Source organism: Armigeres subalbatus, chromosome 2 (assembly GCF_024139115.2).
Source record: "Armigeres subalbatus isolate Guangzhou_Male chromosome 2, GZ_Asu_2, whole genome shotgun sequence".
NCBI classification, from domain to species: domain Eukaryota; kingdom Metazoa; phylum Arthropoda; class Insecta; order Diptera; family Culicidae; genus Armigeres; species Armigeres subalbatus.
This window is the reverse complement of record NC_085140.1, coordinates 175,890,233-175,917,738: the sequence shown is the minus strand read 5'-3', so window position 1 is coordinate 175,917,738 and position 27,506 is coordinate 175,890,233. Positions and strand designations below refer to the sequence as shown.

Here is a 27,506-nt window from a genome sequence, read left to right as displayed (position 1 = left end):
TGACCATTGTTACCGACGTTCCGGATTATAAGGAAGGCCGTCTGGTGGCCACCTACGGTCAGAGTGTAAAATAATCGATTTTTTTTGGTGAAGACCACCTTTCTTCACTTGTCAGCTCACTTTCAGGCACATTCATTTTCGGCTCTGGACTGTCAATATTCAGTTGAATATTAGTCATTGAATATTTATGCACATTCTACAAATCGATAAATTATCTGAAATCTGAACATGTTTTTATTGAGTAAAGTAATTTATCACACAGAACTGAATCCGATTTGCATCCGCGAGGCCCTTTCAACGGTAAACGTCAATATAAACAATGCTAATTTTGTTTTTTTTTCTGCACATCGTAAGCACACTCAGTGACAGTCGAATGAATGAGTTGGTGGAGCAGTCGTTTGACTTTGTCATTCTATGTTTTGAATAATCATGCGATGTTTGTCAAAATTCGGACTGAAGTTGCTTCATGAAGATGAATATTTTATGCTCTGCCTACGGTTATAGCAGAGTAAGAACTGTGGAATATCTCCAAAATCACCATCAGTAATGGTTTAAAAAAACTGCGCTGCTTTAGGACGAACTTCACAATATGACAATTTTTACGGACGTTCCGGATTTTCCGGAAAGCCGCCTGGTGGCCACCTGCGGTTATAGCAGTGTGAGAAATCTGTTTTAGCTCAAACATCCCCATCAGAAATGGTTTAGAAAAAATTGCGCTGCTCTCGGACGAACTTTCCAGAATGACCATTTTTACGGACGTTCCGGATTATAAGGAAGGCCGTCTGGTGGCCACCTACGATTATAGCAGAGTAAGAACTGTGGAATATCTCCAAAATCACCATCAGAAATGTTTTAGAAAAAAAATGCGCTGCTATAAGACGAACTTCACAATATGACCCTTTTTCCGGATTTTCCGGAAGGTGGGCACCTACGGTTAAAGCAGAGTAAGGACTGTGGAATATCTCCAAAATCACCATCCGAAATGGTTTAGAAAAAATTGCGCTGCTAAAGGACGAACTTCACAATATGACCATTTTTGCGGACGCTCCGGATTTACTGGAAGGCCGCCCGGTGGCCACCTGCGGTCATAGCAGTATGAGAAATGTGTTTTAGCTCAAACATCCCTATTGTAAAAGGTTTAGAAGAAATTGCGCTGCTCTAGGACGAACTTCACAATATGACCATTTTTACGGACGTTCCGGATTTTTCGGAAGGTGGCCACCTACGGTTATAGCAGAGTAAGAACTGTGGAATATCTCCAAAATCACCATCAGAAATGGTTTAGAAAAAATTGCGCTGCTCTAGGCAAGGATGTTATCGATCATTTAGTAATCTGCCTTCGATCATTTAGTAGTTTGTCAATAACTCATTCCAGAGGCTATATTTCAAAATGTGTTGTATGGTGGACTTCTAGTTCAAATGTTTATCTACAACTCTGCCTAACAGTTCGTTGTTTAAATTTCACTAATAACGGAGCTACAGCGCTAGTAGCAGTAACTTAGACTAAATGATTGCATATTTTGTTATTATTTAGTATAAGTATAGCAACTAGCACCGTAACTCCTTTAATAGTGGAATTCGAACATCGACCTGTTAAGGAGAGTTGTAGAAAAACCTTCGCACTAAAACTCCACTATACAGGACATTTTGAAATTAGGCCTCTGGAATGAGTTATTGACAAACTACTAAATGATCGAAGGCAGATTACTAAATGATCGATAACATCCTTGGCTCTAGGACGAACTTCACAATATGATCATTTTTACGGACGTTCCGGATTTTCCGGAAAGCCGCCCGGTGGCCACCTGCGGTCATAGCAGTATGAGAAATGTATTTTAGCTCAAACATCCCCGTCAGAAATGGTTTAGAAAAAAATTCGCTCCTCTAGGACAAACTTTCCTAAATGACCATTTTTACGAACGTTCCGGGTTTTCGGGAAGGCCGCCTGGTGGCCACCTACTTCTAAAAGCACAGCTCTCATATTTAAAACAAATTTCGGCAATACTTTTACGGAAAGTTCGATTTTCGGATTGGCTATCAGTTATGAATGATAGCGTAGACAATTTTATTTCATCGCCGACGTTTCGATCCAGGGATGGGATCTTCTTCAGGCCTCGATGGAAGTCAATTTTTTATTATCGCTGAATTCGAACGGGTGTTTATCATGAATTTGGTAGGAAATATTTCTGACCTCATTGACAAAATATAGTTCACACTCCAAAAACTTTTCTGACACTAATTTTGTCACACACTATAGGGGGTGTTTTGCAGCCGGAGAATGGGCTGTTACTCTTACGAAAAAAATGATAATTTTATTGCAAGTAAAACACGGCACATGAGAACTCAAATAGGGGAAAAAGATTTCCATTTACACTGGAGCCGGTTTTTACGCGGGAATTCATTTTATTTTTTTAGTTTGGTGCCATGCCTCACTGGCGAATAACGACACCTTTTACACGTTAGAGTTGAGTATTTAAAGTTCGGTGCCTGGATCAATGGATCTCCGTGCTCTATGTCGATCTTGGTTCTTCCGCGCCGTCCGACATTGGCTGGCTTTGAGTCTGTTAATGGTTTGGAGTTATTTATATCCTGCGATTTGGTCTTGTTGACGTAGATGAGAGGAGCGTTTGACCAAGCCATTCAGTTTTTTATTCTTTATTAAAGAGATTTTCATCCCAGGGCTGGCTCATCTCTTATTTAGCCATTAAGTTTACTGTACATGGCAGACGACTGTTAGTAGAACAGTATCGCCGTCCAGGTTGAGGTAGTTAGATTTTTGCTCTATGGTGGTGAGCTGCTAGAGCGACCCATGATTTAGTCGATTAGAATGGGCAATAGAACAGATATAGAATACATCCACCCTTGCCTAGAGTGAGGCTGGCTTCGTATTGCGCTTCGGTGAGGTCGACGCTTTTGTTTCGACCTCCCTTGCTTCTATAGACCCCCCATTGTTTTTTTGTATTATTACAGGTATTCCTCCGGTGGTTCCTCCGGAAGTTCCTTCAGCAATTTCTCAGGAAGTTCCTCCGGAAGTTCCACCATAAATTCCTCTAGAACTTCCTCCAAAAATTTCTCAGGAAGTTCCTCCAGGAATTCCTCCGGAAGTTTCTCCAGAAATTCCTCCGCAAGTTCCTCCAGAAATTCCTCCGGTAGTTCCTCCAGGAATTCCTCCGGAAGGTCCTCCAGGAATTGCTCCAGCTGTTCCTCCAAGAATTCTTCCGGTGATTCCTCCAGAAATTCATTCCAGAAGTTCCTTTAGCAGTTCCTCCGAAAGTTCCTCCAGGAATACCTCCAGAAGTCCCTCCAATAATTCCTTCGGAAGTCCCTCCCGAAATTTCTCAGGAAGTCCCTCCAGAAATACCTCCGGAGAAATTCGTGGAGGAGCTTTCGGAGCAATTCCTGGAAGAGCTTCTGAAAGAACATCCGGGAAAATTATTGGAGGAACATCCGAAGGAACTCCTGATGGAATTTCGGGAAAAATTTCCGGAGGAATTTCTGAAAGAACTTCCGAAGGAACTTCCGGAGAAATTTCTGGATGGACTTCCGGAGGTACTTCTGAAGGAACTTCCGTAGAAATTTCTGGAGGAACTTCCGGAGGAATACCTGGAAGAATAGCTGGTGGGATTCCTGGATTAGCTTCCGGAGGAATTCCTGGAGGAACTTCGGGAGGAATTCCTGGAGGAACTTCCGAAGGAATTCCTGGAGGAACTTCCGAAGGAATTCCTGGAGAAACTTCGGGAGGAATTCCTGGAGAAACTTCCGGAGGAATTCCTGGAGGAACTTCCAGAGAAATTCTTGGAAGAAATTTCGTAGGAACTCTTGGAGGAATTTCCAGATGAACTTCTGGAAAAAAAATTATGAAGGAATGCCTGAAATATTGCTCAAATACATTCTTGGAAGAATTCGCAATGGAATGCATACAAGACTTCAAGGAGGAATACCTGAAAGAATTATAAGAATTCTTTGAAGAATTTCCGTATGATTTTTTGAAGAACTATTTAAATAAATAATTAAAGGGGGAATTTTAGAACAAATTGCAATTTGAATTATCGAAGGCTCATAATATTTCCGTTTAAAACAAATTATCCTGGGATTACTGAAAAAAGTCCTAAGGGAATTTAAATATAATGCAAATGTAGACAAATATCATAGGGAATAAAAAATTCCCGTAAAACGGCTTTCGATGCGCATTCTTTATTAAATGCACAAACAGTTTCGTTTTTACTCTGGTTTGTATTTCCCTTCGGCTTGTTTATTCCACCCATATGGTATTGACAGTTGAAGTTGAAGTGCAGTTGTATTGGTGAACCTGGTGCGAAACCGTGAAACAACACAGTGCGAACCCGACAGCTTTGGGGTTGGAACTAGTGCGAACCTAGTTCCAACCTGAGCGAATAAAAAAACACTTTGACAGCACTTAGGTTGGAACTGGTTCCAACCTGGGTTGGAACTTTTTTAAAACGAATTCGACAATAGAATGACATAGTCAAACGACTGCTCCACCAACTCATTCATTCGACTGTCACTGAGTGTGCTTACGATGTGCAGAAAAAAAAACAAAATTAGCATTGTTTAGGGTAACGGTACCAATAGTGGAGGTATTAGTAGATCCACAAAAGAAAATATTTTTAAAAAATTGATAATTATGGGAAATTTACAGCTTTAATATCTTAGTCAATAGATAAACTAATAAATTTGCTAACAAAAATGAGATATATGTCATTTGACATCAACAATTACCAAATATTGCTTGCACCACTATGGGTACACTGTTCCTTTAGTGGCGGTATAAATTAATTTTGGTTCCTATAGTGGTGCTATCCATTGGTTTCTTATGAGACTCGCCACTATTGGTACAGTTGCACCACTATAGGTGCAAGGGAGTCAATTTTGTTAAGGAAAATTATTGTTTTCAATAGTTTTTCAAGCGAAATCTTAAGGTAAGTTGCATTTAACAGGATATTTAAAGCACGATGCATCAACTGAAACCATCGTAAAGTCTATAAATATGATAAATCTCATTAAAACCCCACTACCTCCACTATTGGTGCTACCTCCACTAAGGGTACGGTTACCCTATATTGACGTTTACCGTTGAAAGGGCCTCGCGGATGCAAATCGGATTCAGTTCTGTGTGATAAATTACTTTACTCAATAAAAACGTGTTCAGATTTCAGATAATTTATCGATTTGTAGAATGTGCATAAATATTCAATGACTAATATTCAACTGAATATTGACAGTCCAGAGCCGAAAATGAATGTGCCTGGAAGTGAGCTGACAAGTGAAGAAAGGTGGTCTTCACCAAAAAAATCGATTATTTTACACTCTGGATGATCATCAAACAAGAGTGGGCTAAGGTGGACAAATGAGATATGATACGCCTAAATACGATTGATTTTTTGCTATTAACTGTAGTAGAATGCTCAGAAAAATTACATTTTTACATAAACGCTTACATATATCATGCTTGAAAATGAAGTTAGCAACCATCTTATGTGCAATGTTTAAACAGATTTTTTTAATAAATAAAATTGAAGAAAGTAGCTGAAAACTATATTTTCGGGACCACAGTATCATAATTTAAAACTTGTTGTCATAAAAAAAACCTTTTTGAGATAAATTTAAATGTTTTGAGCAATAATGCTTGACATTAAATTATCAACATATTTGGATACCTGGTTAGCCTTGTGAGCAATGGCGTATGATTGCCAATCCGGAGATAACGAGTCCTAATCTCGGTCCGGTTCAGGATGTTTTTTTCGGGTGGGAAACATTCTTGATTTCCTGGGCATAGTGCATCCATTGTACTTGTAACGCAAGATACATATTCATGCAAATGGCGGACATAAACAAGTTTTAAATTAATAACTGATGAAATGCTAATAGAATACTAAGCTGAATAAGGCCAAGTTCCAGTTGGAATGTAGAGCCATATAAGAAGAAGAAGAAGACGTATTTGTTAGGGGAATGCGAAAACATACTTTTTTCTTGGCGAAACAAAACGAAACGAAATTTAAAATGTCCATATTGGTTTGAAACGAAACGAAATACAAATTATTTACATGACATCGGAAACGAATCGAAATTGAGGTCCAATTTGATTCAAAATTTGACGTACGGAACGCAATTTTTGTATTTTTTCGCGGATTATTCATCTTATTGTTTTTATTTATTATTTTATTTCAAAATTTTTATAGTCATAGAATTGTTTGCTACGAAGAGTATTTTAGTAACACATGAAACAGACTATATATTGCGCCAAACTAAAGGATCCGTATGCTATAAAAAGTACTCAAATAGATAAGTGAGCTTGCTTCTCACAAGACGTATAAAAAATTATGAAATATTTTTCTTAACATTCACGAAATCATCATTTTATTATATGTACAACTCGTGCTCTTAGTTGCACAAACTACTATTTTCCACTTTACAGCATACAAGGTTGGTGGTCTCTTGAAAAACTTTGTTCATAGTTGGCAGCAACATAAAATGTCCATAAACAAATATAAATTTTCATAAAAAATAAAGAAATCATTATTTACTGATAAGCAATGAATAAATGATAAATTTCCTTAAATAATGCAAATTTTCCACAAATAGTAAAGAATTTGTTTACACAAAATAAAAATAAACTAACAATTTTAAAAGCAAAAATAGCAATTATAAAAGGAGAACTTTTCATAAAGAAATCAAATTTTTCAATTAAAAGACACAAAATTTCCATTAATAAACCAATATTAGCAATAAACAATATACAAAATTTTGCACAAAATAAATATTTTTTTCAAAAAAAAAATAAAAACTATCCACAAGATAATCAATAAAAAGCAATAAGAAAATTTGCATAAAAAAACAAAAATGCAATATATAATAATAAGAATCGAATCTATAAATATAATGAATAAGATACCCATCTATAAAAAAAAAGTCAGTTTTATTGCTTTGTTACATTTCTTTATAAAAATTATTATTTTCATTTTGTATTGCTCTTTTTCTCTATATTAAAAACTATTCACAAAATAATCAATTTTATTTTGTGGAAAACTTGGTTCTTTTTTTATTGCTTATATTGATTCAATAATGAAAATTTTGTATGTTTTTTCAATGGAAAATTTTGATTTCTCTATGGGAAATTCTTTTTTTATAAATGCAATTTTTGCTTACAAAAGTGCTAATTAATTTTTAATGTGTGGATAATTCTTCATTGTTTATGGAAATTTTGTATTATTTAGGGAAAATTTATGACTATATATTGCTTATAATCTAATATCTTTATTGGCAATTTCCTTTTTAATGGAAAAATTTCTTATTTTTAAGGGGGAGTTTTTATGTTAGGCTTCGTGATTCCATTACTTTTGGAGATTTCTTACTTATCATGCCGTAAGATAGCTAAATCTGGAAGGCTTTCATTCTTTATTGGCGTTTATAACGACATTATTTTTGCTACGCTCGTTTAATTTTTCTACATGTCGTTTAAACTGCTAAGATTGAAACAGTCGAGATTCTATTAAGTACTAAATTTGAAAGGATACTATGTGCAGGGCATATTGCAAGAATGCCAGACAGCAAACCCTGTAAAGATAGTTCTCGCTTCAGATCCGGCTGGTACAAGACGGCGGGAAGCGCAGCGAGCTAGTAAGTGGACTAGGAACAAAACTACTTGGCAAATGCCTTGGTTGAAAGGAAAAATCTTGAAACATTAGAACCATAATGCACTTTTCAGTCATCTTCTTCTCATTGGCATTACATCCCCCATTGGGAAATTGTCGCCTCGCAGCTTAGTATTCATTGAGTACGTCCACATTTATTAACAGCGAGGTCGCTAAGACCAGTAACCATTTTTACAACAATGGTTAGATTTGTTTTTTTTTTTGGGTGTGGATATTGAGCCTGCCTTCATACTTATCTGAACAAGTGTATGAAGCCAAACTTTATGAAATTATTTGACTTTTGGCAGAAAAAATAATCACATTCAAATATATTAAAAAATATTTTTGCTACTATCGAAAACATAAAACTTACTACAAAATATTAAATAATTAAATAAACAATAATCCAAAATTGCGATGTCAAAGATACATAAAGCCGTTGCCCCTGGCAGCATTTTGCTAAAGGCCATCCAATAAGCATCCTTTCGAGAACCCTCCGAATGACATTCGTCAAAGAACAGCCATTTTCAGCATCAACAGAAAAAAAAATGCACCATGAAGCTGTGTGTCAAAGCATACTGCCAAACATCCGTTTTCCCCGGGTCAGCACCAGACTGACCACCATTACTGATAGTAGGAAGAACACAACACTCAGAAAGTAGAAGAACCAGCGGCATCGGCTGCGGAACTGTTTCTCCTTTTTCATCTTGACCCGTAGCTGCTCGGCCCGTGGTAGATCCAGCGTGAAGTCCGACTCCGGGCGGGTTGACGGCTGGAAAAGAAAGAAAAACGACGAAAGGGAAATTAGTGTGGGTTGATTTGACTGTGGTAATGATTTTTTTAAATTCTTTATTTTTGTGTTTTGCCTTTCTCGTATACAAAGTATACGTAAAGGCTATATGTTCGCTCCAAAAACGAACTTTTTATAGGAGACCCGGAGACCCATAGTGTTATATACCGATCGACTTAGCTCGACGAATTGGAGTGATGTCTGTGTGTGTGTATGTGTGTGTGTATGTGTGTGTGTATGTGTGTGTGTGCGCAAAAAGTCTAGCTCATTTTTCAGGCACTTATCCTTAACCGATTTGCTCGCGACAAGTTGCATTCGACACAGAATCCTGTTCCATTGTTTCCTATTGAAAATTGATCCGATCGGACCAGAAGTTATGGCCAAAATACTTGTTTTCATATTAAAGCACGTTAACAAGTCTAGCTCATTTTTTAGGCACTTATTCTTAACCGATTTGCTTGCAACAAGTTGCATTCGACACAGAATCCTGTCCCATTGTTTCCTATTGAAAATTGACCCAATCGGACTATGAGCTAAGAAGTTATGGCCAAAATACTTTTTTTCATATTAAAGCACGTTAAAAAGTCTAGCTCATTTTTTAGGCACTTATTCTTAATCGATTTGCTCGCAACAAGTTGCATTCGACACAGAATCCTGTCCCATTGTTTCTTATTGAAAATTGACCCGATCGGATTATGGGCTAAGAAGTTATGGCCAAAATACTTTTTTTCATATTAAAGCACGTTAAAAAGTCTAGCTCATTTTTTAGGCACTTATTCTTAGCCGATTTGCTCGCAACAAGTTGCATTCGACACAGAATCCTGTCCCATTGTTTCCTATTGAAAATTGACCCGATCGAACTATGGGCTAAGAAGTTATGGCCAAAATACTTTTTTTTATATTAAAGCACGTTAAAAAGTCTAGCTCATTTTTTAGGCACTTTTTCTCAACCGATTTGCTCGCAACAAATTGCATTCGACACAAAATCTTGTCTCATTGTTTCCTATTGAAAACTGACCCGATCGGACTATGGGCTTAGAAGTTATGCCCAAAATTTTTTTTCATATTAAAGCACGTTAAAAAGTCTAGCTCATTTTTCAGGCACTTATCCTTAACCGATTTGCTCGCAACAAGTTGCATTCGACGCAGAGTCCTGTCCCATTATTTGTTGAAAATTGACCCGATCAGACTATGGGCTTAGAAGTTATGACCAAAATTCTTTTTGCCTTTCTCGTATACAAAGTATACTTAAAGGCTATATGTTCGCTCCAAAAACGAACTTTTTATAGGACCCCCGTAGACCAATAGTGTTATATACCGATCGACTCAGCTCGACGAATTGAAGTGATGTCTGTGTGTGTATGTGTGTGCGCAAAATAATCTCTCTCACTCACTTATCCTTAACCTCTATCTAAATCTTGTCCCATTGTTTCGTATCAAAAACCGGCCCAATCGGACTATGGGCTTCGGAGTTATGGCCAGTTTTTACAAAAAAAAATCTTACTCTCTATTTAGGCACTTCAAGACAAAATTTTCAAAACGACTTATCTGCTTTTGTAAACAGAGATTCAAACGTCGATTGCACGAATCTCATAGCACTTCGACACAAACCAACGCCATCATCAGGTAGCCGAGACCTTCACCTGCCTATTGGTAGTGTTTGTTTGCGTGGGAGTGTTATCAGATTCGTCGAATCGACGTTCGAATCTTTGTTTACAAAAGCAGATAAGTCGTTTTGAAAATTTTGTCTTGACTTCTCTCGGCCGATTTGCTCGCAACATTCAACACAGAATCATGTCCCATTGTTTCCTATTAAAAATTGGCCGGATCGGACTATTGGCGCAGAAGTTATGGTCAAAATACTTTTTTTATACCAAAAGTGAGAAGAAATTACTCCCTCGCAAGAAACGAGAAAGGCACTATCACCGCTAGGTGGATTAATCTGGGTTTTTTATGTTACATTAAGTTCAACACAGGCTGTGGTAATGACATATTTTGGGCATGAGGTCTTCACGTAAAACGCATCTGAAACAAGTTTGAATTCATTTGCCATAAGAAGAGTTGATATCATCTCATTTAATTCCACCACTAGATTGTAACTTTACAAATACGTATTTCGACCTCCAAAGTACTGCCCACAATCGTATATTTTGTCCATATGAATAGGATATCCAGCAAAGATGGGACTGATATGCGATCATAGGCAGAGTAAGTCCGGCTTCAGTGTCTCGTACTTGACTTATTGCGACTAACTCGATAAGCTGCAACTGTTTTCTTCAAGTTGAATCAAAATCGAGGCACTGAAGTCAGACCGGAATATTTATCTGAAATGTTTCAACCAAATGGAGGATTTAAATGCGATAGTACAGTAGACTCTCTACATCTCGATGTTCGATAGAGTTCGCCGCCATACCAAACTGCCCAAGCAACACAACAACTGTGGTGTGACTTACTAAAGGTCTGACTTATGCACAACGCGTCGTATTTGGAACTCCTTTGTGACACAAAAAGCGCAAGAGGTGGAGCCTATTTGCAACTATAACGAAAATAAAAACACAAAAACCAACCGGGAATCGAACCATGGACCTTGAGATTTGCAACCTTCTACTATAACCATCACACCATCAATTCCATTTGGAGATTCTGCTACAAGTGCACTACATAAACAACAAAGTCATTTGTAACTTTATTGTACCTTATACGAAACATGCAGGGGACTGTCAAAAATAAAATACTGCTCAGCTGAGCTCAAAGTGTTTTGCAACATATCAGAAACATTGTCGTTACAGCAGTGAACCGAAGTGTTATTAATTCTGCAACTTATCTGTTTTGTTTCTGATATAAAACACATTGAATTTTAAACCACCCAAGAAATCAGATGGGTAGAATATTGCGACCCCACTTAAACGGAAATGGAACATTGTATTTTTCTGAAACTGGGAAATGGCTTTAATGTGACTCGACGTATTGCCAGTGTCTTCAATGCAATTTATTGGGAACAAACACCTATTTGAAAGATGTTGCGCGTGCTGCTTGGGTGACTATCTACAAAACGCTTATTACACCGGTAGTTCTATACGGACACGAGACGTGGACGATGCTCGTAGAGGACCAACACACACTGGGAGTTTTCGAAAGGAGGATTAGGCGAATGAACCACGAGTTGCATCAGCTGTTGGGAGAATCATCCATCGTTCACAGCACGAAAATCGGAAGACTGCAGTGGGCCGGGCACGTGGTCATAATGTCGGACAGTAATCCGGTGAAAATGGCAACAAGAAGGCGAGGTGCAAAGCGAGCAAGGTGGATCGATCAGGTGGAGGACGACTTGGGCACCCTCCGCAGACTGCGTGGTTGGCGACGTGATCACTTTTACGTAGTGTTTTACGGTGTAAGATCTACCAAACCGAACCATAGCTTAATCCATTTTTCAAGCTAGGGCAATAAGTTATGGTATTTCAAGGATTTATCGTATTTAGTCCTCTCTACCAATTGCAGTTTTTGAATTATAACAAAATTAACTTTACCCTGCACATGATTGAAAGACTAAAATTACTCTCGTTTGAGGCTAAATTGCATGCAGAGGAAACAGATTTTCTAGCAATTAGTTATAAAACCAGGGCCCATCGACCTAGGCTGAACTAACTGCTGGAAAAAGTTCGAGTTAGGGTTCTATAGATACTCTTCATGAACTGGTAAACAATGGTAGTTCGAGGAACACACGGAAATTCTTGATACTGAACAACTTCTCCAGATACCGGAGACGAGCCAGCCTCGGGCTGAAAGTCTCCTTAATAAAGACACAAAAAAAAAAAAAAAAAAAAAAAAACTTCTCCAGATTGAAATGGTCTTGTAGATAGAGCTAAATCCCGGGTTTGTAGCTTTACTGGTGATATTCTAGAAGCAAGGCAAGGATGTGGCTAGGGCTCCGATGCATGGCCAATTAACAGTATTTGATAAGGGGCGCGCCTTCAATGAGATTGCTCTCTGTGAAGGGTCTAAATAGCGGGACCGTGTCATGTACTCTTGGGAAAACAAAACAATAACTGTATCGAAAACGATACTTCATTGCTTCTCAATAGTAATGGAGTAATTCGACATGCACTTAAACACTAAGGATACGGGAAATGCTACAATAGATCTAATAACTGGTCGCAGTGGCACACTCGAACAGAAAAAAAAGTGGAAACGAAAGTACGTATTGAAATTACTCCTTAAACTGAAACAAACTTATCTTCGATATTGTTTTCCTAATACACATGCATGAGAAAGTAACCATTGTAGGTTAATGAATTTTAAAAAATGTGAATTTATCACACCCTTTGATTACATTATAACCAGTAAACAAGCAATGCTTATCAAGGTTTGTAACGACCTTGCCCTTCAACCCGAACATGTTTTCGCTCCGATCTGTTGTGACAGATGTTGATATTCCATTACCATAGACCCTGAATGGTATGTCACAACTCGTGTGGCATTTGCAGTCTTTTTTATCGATGGCCATAATAATCCGTTAATAAATGCGATTGCGACATACGCGACATACCTTGCACTCGAATTAAATACCAATTCGCAAGATTCCTTTGGATCACTTTATCACGCTGCTGCCCAGACTGCGTGTTGACCCTCCTCAACCACATGCCTAACACGATCTTCACAAATCGCGCCTTTTGGCCAAACCGGCCGGTTTTACGGTTTTTTTTCTGCCCCTCAAGAACTCCGTTGCATGCACTCGTTGACAGCCAAGTTTATCGTTTCAGATTTTGCACCGACCAGGTTTTATTTCAGTTGTCTCCTCCCAGCCAAGTCGCTATCTTTGGTTTTCCGTACGCTAGCTGCAACTACCCTACGTGGCTGGCTACGGTGAGATGAACTTGTTGATCAATTACAGAAGTAACAAGAAGAAACAACATTCCAGCAATGCAGTTTTTGATGTAGCTTGCTATTGACTGTTTAAACGAATCATTCAGTATGGAAAATGCTTAGATCCAGTTCATCAACCCAAGCGATGAATATCAAGTGGAAAGGCATACTTAAAATCTTTGTGTTCAATCCATTCTACATACGATTAGGTGAAAATCTTATTGTTTTAATCATGCAACTTGATATAGTCATTTAATTTACAAGCTTCGTTTGACATCAATATTACGTTCGTCGATCCTAGGGATTTGATTATGGAAGAACGATAAAGGGCGATCCTGATGACCTTGTGAATAAATTGTGTACTAGCCTATTCAGATTACTAAGTTTTTTACGGGATATCATCTTCTTCATCCTCTATTTCTATATAGATAAAAATGAATTTCTGTCTGTCTGTCCGACCCTTATAGACTCGGAAACTATTGCACCGATCGGCGTGAACTTTTGTATGAAGAGCTTTTAGGGCCGAAGAGGGTTCTTATGATGATTTGAGACCGCTACCTGCTCTGGAACAAACATAAATGTCTGCATAACTCAAGAACTTATCATGCAAATGAATCCAAATTTTTCATGTGGAGGTTTTCGAAGACAAGAAATGTTTCTATGGATGTTTGCGAATCCTCCTCCCTTTGGAGGAGGAGGGAGGTCTCCCATGTAAATGAAACAAAAAATTTTACAATACACGAGAACTAATCAAGTCGGCCGAGTCAATAGTATTAAATGAAAATAAGTTCTGTGAACTTTGACATCAAGATAATCTCTATGATTTTGAGAAGTGCATAATAGGAACAGGCCCTAAGTCCCTCTACAACACCTCAGTCTTCGTGCACAAAATATGTAATGAGTAATATTCTTATTTTCGAGTCATTTCCTCTATGTAACAAAAGTTAACGCTTTGAAAGTTATTTATTTAATCTCAAAAACAAAAATAATAACATAACGGGTTAAAATCTTTATCATGCATTGATCCACGTCAGATTCAAATGATCTTGGTACGGCTACATTCATTGAAGAAGTTTGTGAATGTACGGGCAGCAGGGACTAAGTCCAAGGGCTTGACGATTCTCCCCAGGCCATCTGCGAGTTGTGGTGCCTGCCTAGGATGTGGTAGGGTAAGGAAAGTATTTTGGACCACCAGTTCGACGGCTCATATTTTGGACCACTGAGTGCAATTCCTCTTGGTGGTCCATAATAAAAGCCCCCGTAAGGGTGGTCCAAAATACTAGGGTTTGACAGTGGGCTCTGTTAAGCTTCTATAAAAAGCTGCATGTATCCGCAAGTAGGCTCCCCCAAAGCGACCGTGTGCCGCTCAAAGCGCACAAGCCCAAGTCCTGGTGTTAGGTGGAACGCTAAACAGGCCTGACACGACGGCCCTCCGACGAGACAGGAGGTTTGCGCAGGCCCAATAAGCCGCTTTTAAAAACAACCATTACGAACGACATAGAAGATAATACGACTCGATACAATCGGCAACGACCTAGGCGACGAATAAAGGATCACGATTGGAAGCTTGGAACATGGAACTGCAAGTCGCTATGCTTCGCAGGTTGCGACAGGATAATCTACGATGAATTACATCTCCGCAACTTCGACGTCGTAGCGTTGCAGAAAATCTGCTGGACAGGACAGAAAGTGTGGACAGGGATTGAATCCTAAAGAGAATGAACAAGTCTCTCACTTATCATCTCTGTATACATATACGATATGTAACATACCGTGAGAGACTTTTTTCGCAAGCTGTCATGATAGAGAACTGATTCAGGAGTTAAGAAAATTATTTTGAGCTTTTTAGTGGAATGTCTTCACTTGTCATAAGACGAGTTAATACAATCCCATTGAATTCCACCACTTAATTGTATCTTGACAGATACGTATTTCGACCTCAACAGTAAGGCCGTCTCGAAACTCGACTCAGTAAGGCCGACTCAAGTCGAGTCAAGTACGAGACACTGAAGACGGCCTTACTGTTGAGGTCGAAATACGTATCTGTCAAGATACAATTAAGTGGTGGAATTCAATGGGATTGTATTAACTCGTTTTATGACAAGTGATTCGGGAGGCTATACACCATGATAAATTTCTTTTAGAAAGTTCCGAATGCGGGGAGCACTGGTTCTGATGATGCATTTCAACTTGTTTTACACAGCTGTGCAGTAACCAACACGAAATCAGCGAAAACAAAGCGAGAATCGCCATTTTTCTGTGGGGGCTGCCTATCCGATTTGGTTTTTTCGCACTTGTATACAAGTTTGATAAATTTGTTATTGTAGAGATGCAATGAACAAGGCACTTAGTCAAATAATTTCCTAGATCAGAAAGATACACGACATTGAAAATGTTATTGGAATACTTTGATTTGAAACTGGATGACATACACGTAAACAAATTTAATGTTGTTTATCATTAATATTTCTAATACTTTTTTGCCAAAGCAAGCGCTTAATGACATGTATAAGAAAAAACTTATACATCGCATTAGTCACATACATTCGAAACTTATACTTTTTATTAACCTATGAATGTTATTAGCTTTTTGATATGGGATCACTCATTAGGTGGCATAATGAAGAGTACACACACTTACCTCATTTCACCGTATTCGGTAAATTTTACCGAAATCTCAACAGCTGAACTGTTCGGTAATTTATTTTACAGATTTTTTGTAATTTTCTCCATTGCTCAACTGTCAAAATCACCGAAAATCAGTTAAATTATTTACCGAACAGTTCAGCTGTTGAGATTTCGGTAAAATTTTACCGAATTCGGCGATTTATTTTAAGTGTGCAGGCATACCTCGATAGTACGTACCCTCGATAGTGCGTACCCTCGATAGTACGTACCCTCGATTGTACGTACATTTTACCTCGATAGCACGTACACAAAAATAATTTTTTTTCGTTCAATTTTCTTTACGATTTTAGTAAAAATTTGAATATGCTTTGATATGGCACATGCGGGGCCCTTTTATGTTACGTAATAATTTCACAACTGATTTAAACACCATCGTGAGCTTATAATGAATTTAGTAGCAAAACTTTGAAAAAGCAACGTGTCATAAATGTTTGCCAGTCTAACGTAACACATATTATACTATCATTTTAAACAATGAATTATTGGCAGTGGCTGATTTTCTACCCGCCGCTTCCACATCCAGGCGCTATCGTATATGCGTAAATAGCCAAGAAGAGTTAACCCCCAGAAATTTGTATGGCGAAATACATCTAACGCGGATTTTCTCAAAATGAGGAACTTTCCATGAAAAACTATTTGGTACCGGTTATGAAGAATGGTGTCCGCTACTACGCCTACCAAATATTGTATCGATGAAGCTGCTTAATTTTGAGAAATCGAACCTTAGATGCCTTTCGCCATACTGATTTCAGAAAGTTAACTCCTAGTGTGCCGCTGTAAGCACGCTCAAAGCAGGCGATTCATTGAAGGAACATCTGAAACAGCTGAGCGATGCGGAGCGCGTCCAAGCCCTCATAAAGCAGAATATCAGCAAGAGGAATTCTTTTGTCTTGGACGCGTTCGCACACGCACTCGTGTGAGTATGCCATCGGCATAAGAGTGTTAGCAACAATAAATGAAATTTTATAGGTATGATTGTCTTAGAAAGCAGATTAGCTATCCACTTAATTGAACAACTATTATGTTTATGAAATATTTTATCTATCAAGGAAATTAGTTTCAGTTCTAGAACCCATCCCCATGCATTAGTTCACCTGATAGACCAGAAAATATTTCCCCGAAGAGTAAATTAATTTCATCATGGGAATGGTGATTTATAAAATAGAATTTTCGGCAAGATATTTTACTGTTTAATTAAGTTTACATTAAGTTTAGTTCAATTCTATCCACTTGTCGGTAACAATTTATATTTTCTTGAGAAACAAATTAGCAGCGTTACTAAAATGAGGAAAATTTTTGGTGGAAAATTTCCTCTGAGACGTCTTATTTAGAATTCCGAAGAAGTTTATCATAGAACAGTAGTTTCTCCCTAGGATACCCAAGTAACCATAAGCATTATAAAATTGGTTTAATACAGCATTATATTATATTATGAGGCAACCTTTTAAAGCTAGCTAGCTTTTCATGCTTTTATAATGCTAATTTAATGCCGCAAAAGGCGAAATAGCGTGCCATAATAATGCTGTAATGAAAACCTTTATGTAGCATTACTGATGCTATTATAATGCAGCTAAATAAATCTGTCACTTTTTTTAGCCAATTTATAGCATTGATAATGCCATTAAACAGCATAGCTTAAACTTTTTGTTTTTGTTTAATGATTATTAAATTAATGGTTATGTGCGATTGAACATTCAATAAATAAAAATAATGGACTAATGTGTAAAAATATGTTGGTATTTTATAATCTGTACAATGAACATCTTATTCTTGTTTTGTCAGAATTGGATTAAATTTTTCGTTATGAGAGAACCAACCTATTTGGGTCTCGAACTGAGGTGTTTTCGTTGTTCATCATTGAAGTGGTCCTTTGCTGCCTGGGCCAAACGGGATATGTATAAATCTGACGAAAAGTGACCAATTTGACTCAGCTCATTTTTAATTGCCTGAGATTAACGGTGCTGCCAGTCATAGTGATTTTTTTACACTCAATAAGTTAAATACCGGAATGAACAATTCATATATGTTTAATCAAGTGGTATTGTTATAGTTACTGGTTATAACCTAATTACGAAATTAATATATGCTTTCTACAACCTTTTCTATTATCAATTCAAATTCATTGTCAATTATCAAATATGTCATTAAATTATTTATTTTTCAAAGTTTTCCTTTTCTGCAAATCTGGCAACCTTGCTCTGCAACCACTCTGCAAAATGTCAAACGTGTGAAGCGTTTTCAAAACAAAACAGATAAATTTCCAATTTTGATCTCTTCTAAATTCATGTCTAACTATAGTTTTCAGCTAAAATAATTTAATTCTACTTCAACGACTTCAACGATTTCTTTGCTATCGGTAAGTTTATTTGCATCCCAATAACATATTTGACTAAGGTGAAATATATCCTTTATTCTAGGTGAAATCTCTGGTAAAATGATCGCAAACAGTTACACGAAAACGGTGATATTTTGCTTCATCATTTCACGGTTGGTCCGACGAATGGAAGACGAAGGCACTTGGGTGGCTACTGGCCAAAAGCTGTTTTTGGTTACCGGTACAGGAGTAGGCAAAAAGGCTAAACGAATTTAGCACAAAATGCTGAAGAACTACCGGTGTGAAAAGGTAGTTTCAGTGATGTGAATAACGACAAATGATGATCAACTTCGAAGCTCTTCAAGAAAACTAATTTAGACCAGCACCCAAGGAGCACCAGGCTTCTCCGCAGTTCGGGCAATATATTTCGAAGACCATCACGGAATAATTATTCTTATCTGGACGAGTCGTTCTTTAATATTTTTCGAAACGAAAAATTGTGTTTTAAAGTATATTATTATTTTTTAATCCCTATAATCCCTATAGTTTCCTCAAGTGCTGTTTTATCAATGCCTGATGAAATAAAAACAAACCTTTTTATTTATTTAATCAAATGTCTAAAATAAAAATAGATTATGCTTTCATTTGTCTCTAAAATTGTTTATTCTTCGATGATGTATGTAATAGAAATTATTGCCATTCATTAAAAACACAGACCATTGTATATAAAATGAATAATTATTAAGGCTTTGAACTATTGCTTAATCATCGGATTTCCTTGGTAGATTTGAAGGAGCAGGCTCGGGAGCAGTTTTCAAATCATATGCAGGATGCCATTGATTTCAACTTTCAAAGTTATTTCCACATTCATGTGGATTTGCTGCTATCAATGATAATGCCAACAATGATGTCAATGTCTATAAATAGATTCAATGTTTGCATTACTAATGCCAATGTAAAGCAAATATGCCTTTGAAATATCCGGTGCTTTATATTAAGCCGAGTATTAAGCATTAAAGGCGAATATAATGCTATTAATAATGCAACATTTTGTCTAGGCTTTAATGCATTAGCGATGCTTATAAAGAGCATGTATGCTACCATAATGCTATAAGGAAGCTTTTTAGCAACTGAAATGCCAATATAAAGCCATTAACATGCTGTGACTTAATGCTTACGGTTACTTGGGTACCTTGGTAGTTTGGTCGAAAATTCCATACATGATTTAACTTGATATTCTATTACTATGTCTGAAACTTGATTATGCATATGTACAACGTGTGATAGATTTAGTTCGGAAAAGGTATGGGAGGGTAACCGCCCCTTCGGTGGGGTTTGATCCCACGACCCCAGTTCGCATGACAGGTGCTTTCCCTACTAAGCTACGAAGGACCTCCGTCGTCCACCGCAGCTTAGCGGGTACTGATGAAACCAAATTCCCAGCACCAGGTACCAGCCGATCTCTCGCAATACATTTTCAGAACTAACTCTCTCAAATGTATTTTTGTACACAATGTCAACCAAGTAGGATGAGTATTTAATATTGTCCGGCTCCTACACACTTGCTTCATCAGCAACGGCGCTCAATGAAGTAGGGTTGTGTGAGGTTGTGCCAGTTTGGTCGTCAGATCCCAACACGACCACACAAGCGAAGAGAGATCGCCTGGTGCTGGGAATTTGGTTTCATCAGTACCCGCTAAGCTGCGGTGGACGACGGAGGTCCTTCGTAGCTTAGTAGGGAAAGCACCTGTCATGCGAACTGGGGTCGTGGGATCAAACCCCACCGAAGGGGCGGTTACCCTCCAATACCTTTTCCGAACTAAATCTATCACATGTTGTACATATGCATAATCAAGTTTCATACATAGTAATTAATTTCCACTCCGGGTGGCTTAATACCCGGCATATAGGCAATTAACTTTGAATGTATTGATATTCTACCTAGACCTGTGCGCCGATTGAAATTTTATCGACCGTGAGGCGTGATAGATCATTTTCAGCCAGTGCCAGTGGCGTGGTGGTGATTGGCAGCGGCGTGAGTCAGCGTGAATCAATTTCGTGTATTACAAGTTTTCTTGAATTTATCTGGATGTTCCTCCAAAAATTCCTCCGGAATTTTATCCGGGAATTCCTACGGGAGTTCATTTAGGAATTCTCTTATAAATTTTCACATCCCCTTTTCCAGAACTTTCACCAGAAAATCATTCAGAAATTCCCATGTAAACTCCTCCGGGCATTCTCTCTGGAGTTACTCCAGAGATTCCATCAAGATCTCTCCATTAATTACTTCGAGGTCTTTCCGGATTTTCTTCAGAAAATCACGTGGAAGCCCTTGATACTCACGCCCCAGGAATTCTTCCAGAAATTCCTCCAAGAACTCTCCCGGAAAATTGTTCCCGTTTTTTTCTTCGGGAATTCTCTTGGAAATTCCATGCAAAAATCGTCTGCAAATTCATCTGGCTACAAAAATTAAATTTCGCCAAAACCAGTGCTGGAAATACTCGCTTCACGAGTAAGAAAAAAATGTAATAGGGCCTACCAGAAATGCCATACTCGCGCGAACCTACTGCCTGCATTGCTTGCTTTGTTCGCGAGTACGGGCAGAGCAAAGATAAAAAGCAGGGCAGTATTTTTTTCGCGAGTATTTGTAGTTACTTCAAACAAAATGGATAAATTTCACTTAACATAAACACAGTAACAATGAACAAATGTGTTCTTGCTCGAACATCCATGAGAATTATGTTCCGATGTTGGTTTATGACATTTTGTAAATTAACCCGAATGACTCGCTAAGCTCCACGAACATTTTTCGGGGTTGGCTTTTCTGTTTTCTCTGCGAGTAGTAGGTAGGCAAGAAAAGGCAAAACAAGTGTTTGCGAGTATTTTGCATGGCATGGGTTTTGTTAACAAGGTTCACAGATATCCACCACTGGTCAAAACTCTTTCGGAATTACCTACAAAAATTCCTCTTGAAATTCCTCTGGAAATTATTTAAGGGATTCTCCCGGAAGATCCTGCAGTCATTCTCGAAATTTCTACGGTACTTCGCTTAAAATTTCTATAACAAATCATCCAAAATATCCTTCAGTATTTTCCAAGATTTTCTTCCAGGAATTTGCAGCAATATCTTAAAACAATAACCCCGAAAATTCTTCGAAAAACTCTCCCACTTTTTATTCCAGAAATTCCTCCATGTATTCGCCCAAAAAATCCGCCAATAATTTCCCCGGAAAAATTATCCGGGAATTCGTTTCAGAATTACCACAGAATTTACTCAAATTATTCTGCAGAAAATTTCTTCAATAACTGCTCCGGGAAGTTCCTTTTTCAGGATGAATAGGAGTATCCGAAAGGATTTCCTGAAGAATTCCTTAAAGTAATTTTTGAAAAAAAATCGCGATGTATTTCTTGGTTTGAGTTTGAGTTTCGAAAAATCTTGATGGATTCACCTATGGATTTCCTGGAGATATTCTCGAAAAAAAAACCTAGAAGAATATCGGAAACAAATCTAGGAGAAATTTGAAAATAAGAAGTTTTTGAATGAATTCCCTAAGGAATTTTCAGAGGAAAATATGTATGAATGTCAAAACAAATTTCAAATAAAGTTTTGAAATAATTTCAAACTAAAACACGAAAAAAATCTAGTAGAATTTCAGAGATTCCTTAGTTTTCTGAAGAACAAACACACATTTTCAGAAAAAAGTATCTTTATGTTTGGCCGAGAATGTATTGAATAGTGGCCATGTTGCCAAAAGTTATCCCACGTCGCACTTTTTGTTGTTATCTGTATACTCATCTTAGTGTAATGTACAATCACGAATCATAATGAAGGTTCCTTCAAATCAACGCGATGCGTTTGTTGCTATAGCTGACAGTTAGTCGCTTTGGCAAGGAAACGTCAAAAGAACCAATAAAATGGCAACAGTGACAGTGACAGCGCAGGACAACCTTAAAGCTTTTCATTTACATAAAATCTATAGGTGAAATTCATAAGATACGTCACGTAAACATGTTGTGAACAACTACTTTTTGTAGTAACATGCATAATTATGCATGATGTGTAACATATATTTAAAACGTCACGAATATCACGTAATTTATGGATGCTCCGAAGCACTAACATACAATATTTCATAAAAACAATAGCCTAACTCACATTTACAAGGATAATAAGTTTGCGCAATGCTATATGTAGGCACCATTTCAAGAAAAATCTGAGTCATGCTGATCCGTGTACTATATCAAATATAAATTTGCTTAGAATACAGAGCCTCCTATCGAAATTTTGGCTTCCGATCAGTTTTACAACATGGTGGTGTGGTGTATTCCCAAATAAATAGAAGGCAAAAATGTTTTTTGTTCGGTATTTATGCTTCGATAGTACGTACGCTTCGATAGTACGTACACTAAAATTACGGAGGTGTACGTACTATCGAGGTACATATGCCTGTATAAGTATTTTCGAATGGTTTTTTGCCATACCCGACTAGAAGGTCATATCAAAATTATATCAACCTATGTTATTATGTTATACTAAATTTTTATAACAAAATTTGTTAGAAACGTGGTGCAGGATGTTGTTAAAATATCTAAATTTCTATCAAAAATCACACTACTGGAAACAAAAAACTATCAAATTTTGTTACAATTTTATCATAAAAATAACATATTTTGTTAGAAATTTATAACAGAATCAGATACAAAAATATTGTTTCTCTGCAGTTGCACATTTTTTCAGTTCGTGATAGGTCTCCAGATTGTGATCAACAATACAAAACTTTTGTTTATGTCTGAACAAGAATATTTTTCGAGAACATGAAACTAACAACATTATAAATGAGGCAACCTTTGCAAATTATATCAGCGTTGTGATATCTATATGACTGGAAGACTTTGCTACATCTATTTTAATTGCCTACTGTTGGGCAATTCGGTGTTAAGCATTTTTAAATCATATTATGATAAAATCCTGTTACAACATTTGAAAGATAATGGCCACTAAGAACAAAATTGTATCAAAATAAGTTATAAATATCACAATATGTTAATATTGTGTTCAGTTTCTGTTATGCTCTTCTAGTCGGGTAACATATAAGGTTATTTTTTTACGTGTAGTATGAAAACAAAGACAGCACAGAAACCAATAAATAATTATGTAAAATACGGCGTTATCAAATAGTAGTCTGGATTCGAAGATCGATGCCATACTTCGAATAGCGCACAATGCTACTTCGAAATAACACGAAGCGATGTTGGCGGCTAAACTTGTTTAGGTGTGTGTGGACTCCGGGTAACGAAGTGTAGCTGCTAATTTTCGCGATTCATTCTTTCGGCTAATGTACGCAAGTGAAGACGTGTTTTTGGGAACAAAAAACCGACCAGTGGGAATAGATCCGAAATTCGGCTGGTAAAAAAAAGAATATTCGGCTGATCACGACAATGGCGCAAAGAAGACTCCCTAAGAAAATAAAGTAAGTATGAGATAGGAAGCAAAGCTGGAATAAGGACTGCTTTGCGAAAGATAAACAAAAATAAGATAAAAAAAATGATGTAGTATGAGCAAAGCTGGCGTGACTAAGGACAGCTTTGTCGATGTAGAATATATTGTTATTAACAAGGCGATCAGGCGAGAGAAAGTACTGATTGCCAAACAGACAAATCTGAAATTATTGTGTAGCAAACTGGCGCGTTTAAGGACAGTTTAGCTAAGAAAAAAACGGTCTGGCGTGAGAAGGACAGATCGAATCAAACAGGCAAAAAAGCAAGCTGGCGTGTTGAAAGGACAGCTTTGCTTGTTGTTATTTTTTACATGATAGCAATCTGGCGGTAGAAGGACAGATTTGCAGAGAACTTTCGGTGGAAAAGATAAAATGTGCATTAAAGGCGTTGCCAATAATCAATGTGAAATTAAACAAAAAATAGTCGCAAAAGTATGGACAAAAACCCAGATTAATCCACCTAGCGGTGATGGTGCCTTTCTCGTTTTTTTTTTCGAGTGAGTAATTTCTACGCACTTTTGGTATGAAAAAAAAAATATTTTGGGCATATCTACCGAGCCCATAGTCCGATCTGGCCAATTTTCAATAGGAAACAATGGGACATGTTTTTGCGTCGAATGCAACCTGTTGCGAGGAAATTGGTTGAGGTTAAGTGCTAAAAAAGTGAGCTATAAATTTTTACGCGCTTTTTTATGAGAAAAAGTATTTTGACCATAACTTCTGAGCCCATAGTCCGATCCTGCCAATTGTCAATAGGAAACAATGGGACAGGATTCTGCGTTGAATGCAACTTGTTGCGAGCAAATCGGTTAAGGGTAAGTGCCTGAAAAATGGGCTAGACTTTTCCACTTGTTGTTGCCTAAAAAAAAGTATTTTGACCATAACTTCTGAGCCCATAGTCCGATCCAGCCAATTTTCAATAGGAAACAATGGGACAGGATTCTGCGTCGAATGCAACTTGTTGCGAGCAAATCGGTTAGGGCTAAGTGCCTGAAAAGTGGGCTAGACTTTTTGCGCACATACACACACATACACACACACACACACATACACACGCACACACATACACACACAGACATCACCTCGATTCGTCGAGCTGAGTCGATTGGTATATAACATTATGGGTCTCCGAGCCTCATATAAAAAGTTTGTTTTTGTAGCGAACATATAGCCTTTACGTATACTTTGTATACGAGAAAGGCAAAAAGGAAAATCGAGCATGTTTTGTAGTAAACTATCTTGTTATTTCGATCATTGATTGCTGTTAAAATATAATGATCGCATTGTGGAGAAACGTTTCTATAATAGTGTAAACTGAAAAGTGTTTTTTCTCAAAAGTTTTTTTATTTTACAATGTTTGATGATTATATTACTAGTAAACTTATACCGACGATTATGAGACTGTAAACCGCACCCCAAGACAACATGAATGAAATCAGCAGGTTTTGTTGGAATGCAGTTAGGAAATGTAAAATTTAAAACACGAAATCTTTTATTAAATATTTTCTGATTTTGATGCTCGATGGATTTTATGAGACTGGAAACCTCAACCCAAGATAGCATACTGCTTTCCATTTATTCCAGAGTTTTTATGAGGCTATAAAATAAATGTACATATATACATTATTAATAATGAATTCAATTGAGTAAACTACGATTTGAAATTATAGTTCTAATACGAATTTAATAAAGATCGATTGGGGTTTGATTAGTTGATTTGTTGGGTTAGTATAGAGGTGAAAGGTAATGTAGAGATGCAATGAACAAGGCACTTAGTCAAATAATTTCCTAGATCAGAAAGATACACGACATTGAAAATGTTATTGGAATACTTTGATTTGAAACTGAATGACATAGTATGAAAACAAAGACAGCACAGAAACCAAAAAATAATTTTGTAAAATACGGCGTTATCAAATAGTAGTCTGGATTCGAAGATCGATGCCCTACTCGCGAGTGAAGACGTGTTTTTGGGAACAAAAACCGACCAGTCGGAATAGATCCGAAATTCGGCTGGTAAAAAAAAAGAATATTCGGCTGATCACGACAGTTATCATGGCTTGTTATGATTCGAAACGGTTTTTGCCTTTCTTTTATCGTTGTTCGTTATCTATTGAGAGCCATTTCTGCAAACCCTGAGTGTGGAAAAGCCGGCATCGAGCGGCTACCTTCTACCAAAGCTGTGGTACCACGAACGAGTTGGGAACCGGCTTCATAGTGCTGGGTAAGATGCGCCAACGCGTGATTGGGTGGCAGCCAATCAACGCAAGGATGTGCAAGCTGAGGATAAAAGGCCGTTTCTTCAACTATAGCACCATCAAAGTGCACTGCCCACACGAAGGGAGACCCGACGACGAGAAAGAAGCGTTCTTGCACAGGTGGAGCAGACATACGATGGATGCCCACTGCGGGACGTCAAAATCGTCAATGGCGACATGAACGCACAGGTAGAAAGGGAGGAAATGTATAGACCGGTCATCGGACCGGATAGTCTACATACCGCATCGAACGACCATGACCAACGATGCATAAACTTTGCAGCCTCCCGCGGAATGGTTGTCCGACGCACTTTCTTCCCTCGCAATAATATAAACAAGGCCGCATGGAAATCACCTAATCAAGATACGGAAAACCAAATCGACCACGTTCTAGTCGACGATAACTATTCTCCAACATCAAGAACGTACGCACTTACCGGAAACTCTACTTTTATAGCATGGTGCTAAATTTAAAATAAGCGGTTCAAATTCGCCTTGCTTCCCGGCGCTATGCAAACTTGGCCTGATTTTTAAAAAATGCTCTGAAAGAATAGATATTTTTTGAATAGTTGAATAGGGCTTAGATTTGAAAAGAAGCGCAATTTCTTGGCGTAGCTATTTCATCCGCTCAATTATTTCGCTAGAAGATCGGCTGGAAAGAAGAAGTACGCGATTAGAGATACTTACACGGAGAAAAAAAATAGTAAACTCAACCATTTTCTAGTTTATTTCAACCAACATATTAGGTTGATTTATGCCCAAACAAAATATTAGTTCAATTCAACCTGATGAGATGTTTGAAATAAACTAAAATGTCAGTTTGACTATTTCGTCTACTTTAGGTAAATTCAACCAATATTTGTTTGAACTTAACATATTGTTGGTAGTTTGGTTTTGACAGTTTATCAAACAACCTAAAATGTTGGTTGATTTAATCCAGAAGTTCAGTTTGGACCAAACAAATATCAATTTGAAACAATAAGCAATATTTGTTTAAAACAACCAAATTTGTATGTTGTTTTTATTAGTATAATTTCCACACCTATAGGGTTTCTTACCCCATTCCCGGCCTAAATTGCATACGACTGCATTATTTAATTGATATTTATGACAGGAAGCAACTTTTCCTGAATTTTGTGGGCTGTATAATACTGCATTGAGGTTCACTTCTGATTAAAAAATAGCTATCCGTGCTAAATATCGTTCAAAAAAGCTTTTATTTGATTTTAATTAACGAGGTGCAGCACTCATTTCAGTCATAGCGATTTAATTTCCGGCCCACCTCCAAACCAGTTCCCGGCCTTAGCAAAATTTCGCTCAATCTCTCAACTTATTACTCTCTTTCTCTCTCGGGGCGGTAGAAAATGCGACGTAAACAAAAATATGCACGTTCCACGACAACAAGATGCCAGATGGTATTATTCATAATCATTTTTATTTGGT

The 27,506-nt window shown here is 37.5% G+C and overlaps 1 protein-coding gene across 3 annotated transcripts in view; it reads right to left on the bottom strand.

Moving 5' to 3' along the window:
• Nucleotides 1-7,980: 7,980 nt before the first annotated feature.
• The window catches only part of LOC134211254 (uncharacterized), a 406,246-nt gene continuing 386,720 nt past the window's right edge, over nucleotides 7,981-27,506 (bottom strand). For all 3 annotated transcript variants that reach the window (XM_062687963.1, XM_062687964.1, XM_062687962.1), the window contains one exon: nucleotides 7,981-8,424. In XM_062687963.1, coding sequence (XP_062543947.1) covers nucleotides 8,221-8,424 — 204 coding nt within the window. In that variant the 3' untranslated portion in view covers nucleotides 7,981-8,220. The remainder of the gene's footprint in view (nucleotides 8,425-27,506) is intronic.